Source organism: Emiliania huxleyi (assembly GCF_000372725.1).
Source record: "Emiliania huxleyi CCMP1516 unplaced genomic scaffold EMIHUscaffold_359, whole genome shotgun sequence".
In the NCBI taxonomy this organism is placed as follows: domain Eukaryota; phylum Haptophyta; order Isochrysidales; family Noelaerhabdaceae; genus Emiliania; species Emiliania huxleyi.
Genome location: NW_005199280.1, coordinates 68829 through 75662, shown reverse-complemented (window position 1 = coordinate 75662; position 6834 = coordinate 68829). Strand labels below are relative to the sequence as shown.

General features: G+C 67.3%; 3 protein-coding genes across 3 annotated transcripts; 2 read left to right on the top strand and 1 right to left on the bottom strand.

The window, feature by feature from the left end:
- Nucleotides 1-159: 159 nt before the first annotated feature.
- On the top strand, nt 160-1569 carry EMIHUDRAFT_242422 (hypothetical protein; the record flags this gene model as incomplete). The annotated part of the gene is made up of 4 exons (XM_005772507.1): nt 160-300; nt 397-741; nt 847-1206; nt 1432-1569. The coding sequence occupies 4 exons, from the start codon at nt 160-162 to the stop codon at nt 1567-1569; spliced, it is 984 nt and encodes a 327-aa protein (XP_005772564.1).
- A 703-nt stretch (nt 1570-2272) lies between these two features.
- Nucleotides 2273-2716, bottom strand: EMIHUDRAFT_59293 (hypothetical protein; the record flags this gene model as incomplete). The annotated part of the gene is made up of 3 exons (XM_005772506.1): nt 2273-2353; nt 2459-2521; nt 2573-2716. Coding segments are annotated over 3 exons (288 nt in total), but the record flags the coding sequence as incomplete, so codon positions are not given.
- A 1962-nt stretch (nt 2717-4678) lies between these two features.
- On the top strand, nt 4679-5763 carry EMIHUDRAFT_242420 (hypothetical protein; the record flags this gene model as incomplete). Its single annotated transcript, XM_005772505.1, has 3 exons — nt 4679-5236; nt 5307-5438; nt 5566-5763. 3 exons carry the CDS (start codon nt 4679-4681, stop codon nt 5761-5763), a joined length of 888 nt encoding a protein of 295 aa, XP_005772562.1.
- Between the last annotated feature and the right edge of the window lie 1071 nt (nt 5764-6834).

Here is a 6834-nt window from a genome sequence, read left to right as displayed (position 1 = left end):
ATCTCTCATCTCTGGCGCATAGGAATCGCACTCGGCCTCTTCTCTTAATAAATACAGAAAAACCCCCAAGGCCAAGCAAAAAGGGAGGGGCCGCCACCTCAGGCGCGCCAGCTTGTTTCTTCAACCAACGTGCCGGCTGCCAAGCGACCATCCCCGGTGATGCTCCCCGAAATCGCAGCGCTCTTCGACGACGATCCTCCGTCCGGCCCCACCAGCCCTTCGCCACGCGCTGAGCCGGCCGCGGAGCCGGCAAAGCGCTCCGCCGCAGAGGCGCCCACGCCGTCGACCGCGAGGCGCAAGGTGCCGCGCCTCGGGTCCGGCGGCGCGTCGGCGGCCTGCGGCGCGGACGCGCGGCGCGCGGCGCGCGAGGAGCGGTACGGCCTCGTGCCGCCCGAGCTGATGCACCTCTTCAACGTCGCCAACGCGCTCGTCAAGCCGCGCCTCGAGGCCTTCTTCTTTGCCGTCGCGCGCGAGCTGCCCGAGCTCAGCCAGTTCTATGCCACCAACAAGAGGCGCGAGTGCGTGTACCGGAGGGCGGCCAAGGCTGTCGGGATTCGCGGGCGCGACCGCGCCGCGGCGCGAGGGCAGCGCGTCCTCTGCCACGTGAGCCGGCAGCGGCACGGCGCCAACGCGCTGTCTGGCCCGGACTCGCACGCCGACATCAAAAACCCGCTCTGGTTCGAGCCGGCGCCGCGCAACATCAAGCGGCGCGGCGCGGCGATGGCGCCCGGCACGCAGATCGTTCTCGCCGAGGGACTCAGCGACGAGCAGCAGCAGCAGGAGGAGGACGGCGACGACGACGACGAGGAGGAGGAGGAGGAGGAGGCGCCGGCGGGCGACTTGGAGGATGGCGCGCTGGCGGCGCTGCAGGACACGGTGGCGGAGGTGCAGCGCGTCCCGCCTCGTGCCAGCGACGAGGAGATGGCCACGTCGGCGGTGCGGGAGGCCGCCAACCTGGACGTGACCACGCGCACCGTCGAGGACATCGAGGAGGAGGTGCGGACGGCGGCGGGGTGGGTGGCGGCGCTGCGGGCGTTCGCGGCGGTGGCAGGCGAGGGCGCTTGCCTCGCCACCGAACCGGTCTCGCCCTTTGTCCGCCACGTCATCCACTACTACGTGAGCGTGGTTGGCGCCAGAGCGGGGCTCGCTCTGCAGGACGAAAAGAGCGCTGACGCAGAGGCGCGGCGGCAGGTCAAGCCGATGCGGGTCTTCTGCGTCGTGCCGGGCCCAAGTCCGCCTGCGCTGCCTGCACCCGTCCACGCGCCCGCAATGTCCGCGCTGCCGCCGCCACAACCGCCGCCCGGCGAGAGGGCGCCAGAGCAGTGCCCGCCTCGGCAGCCGCCGCCCTTGCCGTACCCGCCTCAGCAGCCGCCGCCGCCGCCCGCGGGCCCCTCCGCCTTCCGCACGTACCTCGACACGCCCTTCGCGCAGAAGGACGCCTGCAAGGCGCTCGGAGGACGGTGGGACAGGAAGCGGAAGGCGTGGTACGCGCCGGCGGGCGTCGACCTCTCGCCATTCGTGCAGCAGTGGTGCCAGCGACACGATCTCAACGCGCAGCGAGTGCCGTGAGGCGGCTAACAGAGAGATAATAGGTGGGGGGAATACTAGGAGGCAGAGCGCCTGCCGTCTATGCAGGCTGTAGGGCCTTACCGGCCTTGCGCGGCACACCGACACACACGCCTCACCGTCACGCACAGCGGACCGGCAAAGCGGCCGGCGCGCCAACTCGCAAAACTGACTCGCGGGCCAAGGCGGCGCTGACGGCGCATGTGGCGTGTGTCTCCTTGGCCCTTGGTCCCAAGCGTCGGGGATGGGGGGGGGGTCTCACGTCAGAGACCAGGGTGTCGCCAGCGCGGAAAATCGTGTGCACAACGAATGACGTTGACGACGGATCGACGCGCGATGCGCGCGTGTAAACTCAAAACTGCCTCGAGAAGACATGAACGGACAACGGTACATAGCGGTGCCCACCCGGCGGTCGGGTTCCAAAGCCGCCACCCTCTAGGCAGCGCCCGCCTTCTTCTTCTCGCCGCCTCGCCTGCGCTCCTTCTTCTTGAGCGAGTCGAGCGACACCTGGCCGGCGGCAGGGTCGAGGTGGGAGCCTTGCGCAGGGATGGATGGGGCAGAGGAGCAAGCGCCAGAGGGGCACGCGGCCGGGCAAGCGGCGGTGCGCGCGCGCGCGCAAACGGCGTCGGTGGAGGCGGCGCCGGTGGCGGCGGCACGGAGGGAGGCGCTTGGGCGGCCGGAGAGACGCGGGAATCGGCCGAGGGGAGGCGGTGGCGCCCGCCTTCATGATGTTTGCGTACGACTTCATGAAGCGGCGGTGGTCCTTGGCGGCGACCATCGTCGACGCCTTGGGGCATGCGGCGCACCGTGAGGCGCGGGCCCGCTGGCCTTCAAGCCGGTCCGGTGCTGGTGTGCGGCAGTCGTGCTGTGCTGGTGTGCGGTGGCGCGTTACTGTTGCCTTGGTGCTGCCGAGCACGGCGCGAACGAGGCAGCGGCAGTCGGCGGGGTCGACCGGCTCGCCCCGCTTGCCCTCAATCCCCGCGTCTGCACGGGGCGGGAGCGGCACGCTCAGGCGTGCTACACCGGCGGCGGGCGCGGCAGGCGCAAACGCACATCGCTTCATCGTGACGTAGACGGCGCCCTTCTCGCGCGACCGCTCCAGCATGCGCGTGAGCTGCGTCAGGAAGCCGTCGGCGTCGTGCAGCACCATGACAGGCGCACGCTGCTCGAGCAGCGCGGCCCCAGCGCGTTGCAAAAGAAAATTCCAGGGCTCGGCGCACCGACGAGACTGAGGCGGGCGAGCTGCTCGAGATGCTCGAGAGCTTGCCGCGAGGGGCGGTCGAGGCCTCTGTCCGACAGATGCGGGGTTACAACCGCACGGGCGAGTGGCCAGAGCCCATTCTCACCAGCCCTGCCCCGCAGCGCGGCCGCTCGCCAAGCCCCGTCGATGAGTGGTCAGATGGTTAGTGCCCGAGAGCGAGGGGTCCGGGGGGGAGCACAAACATAGGACGCCCAGCCTTGCCCTCGTGCCGCCGAGTGCATATCCTATGCGAGAGAGATCCCCTGTGCCCTGTGCCCAGCCCTCTCCGCGCGGCGATGCGCCCTCCCCCCTCGCTTTTGCAAAATCCTGCAAAGGTGGGGACGTGTCTGTCCTCGACCCAGCCCTAGCTTGGGATGTCCGTTGTATTTATTTATTATTTAGACTGAGATGAGACCGCCAGTGGAGTTGGGAGCCCACCGTGCACCGCGCTGCGAGCCTGTTGTGTCCCTCGTCAGGAGCAGGAGAGCCCCACCTGTCCCCCTGATCGTCCTTCCAAAATCCTGCTCGTGCAGGTGGGGACCCTGTCCTCCTCCCCCATCCCTCGTCTGGGTTTGTCTGTTTTCTTTCTTTCTTTCTTTTACCGACGATGTGGGCCCCCACGTGGTATGGGGGCGGGGACCGGCGGACGCTAGCGTGGACTGCGCAGTCGTGCTGCGGGGCGGTGGACTTCATGGCACCATGGAGGGTGGTGCGCTGGCAGCCCGACTCCCTGTCATTCCCATTCCTACCTTGGTCAGGCAAGGCTGTGGGAGGCGGGGAGGAAGCAAAAGACGCGGTGGCAACGCTGCGAGTGCTACATGAGCTTGCTGGAGAGGCCGGAGCGGTGCCGGCCGCTCTGTGCGCTCTCCCCCGATTCCTGCGACTGGTGGGAATGGCGGGGGCGGAGATGGCGGGGGCGGCCGCTGCTCGGGATGGAAGGAGGCGCCCTGAGGATGGTGGCTCGAGTGCGCCAAAGGCGCTCACGGAGGTTGGAAATCCACCCTGATGCGGTCAGTTCCCCCCAGGTTTGACCGCGCAGCTCGCAAGACTCGTCGAGCACTCGCAGCCTCTCTCTCTGCGCCTCGGTCATGCTGCCGCGGCTGCGGGAAGTTCAGTCAGTCTTTCCGGAAGATATCGTCGAGTTTTGAAAGCTGCGCGGTCAAACCTGGCGGGAAATAAGAGCGTCACGACGGACTTCAGGTTAACCCTGCTCTTCTGACGCTTCTCGCTCCCCATCGAGCCCTTCTTGCCGCACGGCTCTTCCTTCCTGTTTGCCGGCACAGGCAGAGCTCCGTGCCAGCCCTCCAGCGAGATAGGAACGAGTGTATCGCTTTGACGGATCGACCGTGCTTGTTATCAAGACCGATGTGACGTACACACAGTGACACATCAGACGACACATATTCTCCCACCCGCCGGGCCGCCAAAACGCAACAAATTATAGTGTTTATACTCGAGTAAAACTAAAAATCTCTCTCTCTCTCTCCCAAAACGCAAGGAAGAGACTCTCTCTCTCCCAAAACGCTCTCTCTCGACGAGAGCCACAAGAAGAGAAGAGAGAGGGGTCAAGAAGCCGTCCGCCCAGCAAGCCGGTGGAGGCTAGGTGGAGGCCGAGCGCGCGGAATCGACGATGGCGTGCCGGCTGTGGGCCCGGACGAAGGTCACTAGAGAGAGAGTTGTTTCAAGAGTTGTTTGAAGGTCATTCGCTCGAAAACGCGAGCGACTGCAGCTTTCTTTGCGGCTCGCATAGGAGAGGGCGGACATTTCTTCTCGCATAGAAGCATTTGGAAAATCAAACCAGAAGCGCGGACATTTTCTTCTCGTACAGTGCGCGCGCCATGATTTTCTTCTCGCGACGGCTCCTGATCGACAATGAGCAAGCGGCCCCTAAACGAGGAGGAGGAAAGGCTGCGTCGGTGGCACCAGGCAACTTCCGACGACAGCGCGGCCATCGCCGCGGCCAAGAGGCAGCAGCAGCGGCTGGCGCCAGTGTGCAAAGAATGCGGCAACCAGGCCAAGGTACTACGAAAGCACGCCGGCGGGATGCTCTTTTTCGCGTGCGGATCATGCAGGTCGCCGACGGGAGCTCCAAAGTTTCTGTCGCCATGCGTTGATGGCCAGGGGCGCGCGGTGACGGTGGCCGCAACGCCAGGCGCCGCAGCTGATTCGCCCGAGTGGCCACCCTCTGTGTCGCCGGTGCGGCCGCGCGCACCGCCGACAACGCCGCCGACGCCACCAACCGCGCGGCCGCCATCCGCTGCGGAAATCGCCTCCTCGTCGCGGTGGGGGCGGCCCGAAGTGCTGCCGGGCGGGACGCGTGTAACGGTGCGGGGCCTGCAGGGCGCGGCGCAGCACAACGGCAAGAGCGGCGAGGTGAACGAGAGCAACGCCGCGACGGGGCGGTACACGGTGCAGCTCGACGACGGCGAGGTGCTCCACTTCAGAGCAATCCTCCTCCTCCGTCCTCCCACCTCCCACCCGCCCTGCCCTCGCCGGACAGGTGCTGCGCCTCAAGCCGGAGAACCTGCTCCAGTCCTGCTCCGCCGAGCTGACGGGCATCGAGCGGAAGCCGGAGCTCAACGGGCGCGAGGGGCGCGTCACGGGCTGGGACGCGTCGGGCGGGAGGTACCACGTCAGCCTCGACGGGCAGGCGAGCAGAGAGAGACCGCAGAGAGACCACCCAACCACGCCCACACACCCGCCGCCCTGTCCGACCCCTCCCTCTCCCCACCCCCTCCTCGCCCCTCGTCGCCCCTCAGGTGGTCTCGGTCAAGCCGGACAACCTGATCCTGCCTCAGGGGGCGAGGGCGACCGTCGTCGGGCTCGTCTCGCAGCCGCGCTGGAACGGGTCCACCTGCAAGGTGATCTCCTTTGACCGCGAGCGGCGGCGCTACACCGTCCAGATGAAGGACGAGTCGACGCACCTCGCCCTCAAGCTCGAGAGCCTCCGGCTCTGACACAATCAATCTAGCCGCGGTCGCGCACCTGACAGAACTCTCGTATCTCTCCTAGATAAAGCCGTTTCTTCGGACGAGATCGCGTTTAAAGCCTATCGGCTTTATCTTACATTCTTGCATTTTTGCTCCCGGCTAAGGGAGCAAGCAAGCCCACTCAACCCCAAGTACTCACCGTTCTTACAGTGGTGTAGCTTGTGCAGAGGCTGCAGCCTCTGCTGGGGCGGAATGCGCGGGGTTTTCGGCGCGATGCCCTCGGCGAGTACACGCTACAGCTGTGCCGCACGCTCTCCTGCGCGCGCGTGACGTGTGGGACGCGTGCGCTGCGCTCAAACGTCGCGATTTGGCGATAGGCGTTCGAGCCGGCGCACAGCGGATAGGTGCGCCGCGCAGGGGGGGTCGGAGGGGTGCGAGAGGGGGCGTGGGTCGGGCGCGCACCGGCTGGCTCCGGGAGCGGCCGTCACGTCGAGGAGTGGGGCTGTCGGCGGCTCGAGCGCCGAGGCGTGCCGCTCTGCTGCGCCGCCGACAGCCCCTCTTCCGAGCCGGCGCGTGGAGGCGAGCCGCGGCCGGTGTCGCTGGTGCGGGGGCGGCGCAGCGTTTATCCGACGGCGCTCCGGGACAGACGGAGCAGCGACCGCGCGCGCGGTCGCTGCTCCGCCCCTCCGTCGCGCGCGCCGCGCGCGCGCTCTGCCGCCGCTGCCGCCGCGCCCCCCTCGCCGTCTGTTTCCCGCCGTACTCGAGTATGGTGTGCGGTGCGCGCACGCGCAGCGCACACAGCAGCACCTCCCCACACCCCACCCACCCCGTCGCGCCGCCGCCGCCGCCCCCGCCGCCGCCGCCGCCCCCGCTGTAGCGTTTGCGGTTTGGGGGGGCGACTGGCGACGGCAAAAATGCAAGCCCCGCCCCTGGCCACTGTTATATGATATACATCTTGATCTTGACGCATGACGCATGTGTCGGACTTCGGCGCGCGTCTGCCTCTCCCTATCTCTCTTCGGAGTCCCTCGCCGATTCTCGCTGCACGGGGGCCCTCTGCACAAATTCTTTTTTTTGTCCTTCCCCCCTTTTCCCGTT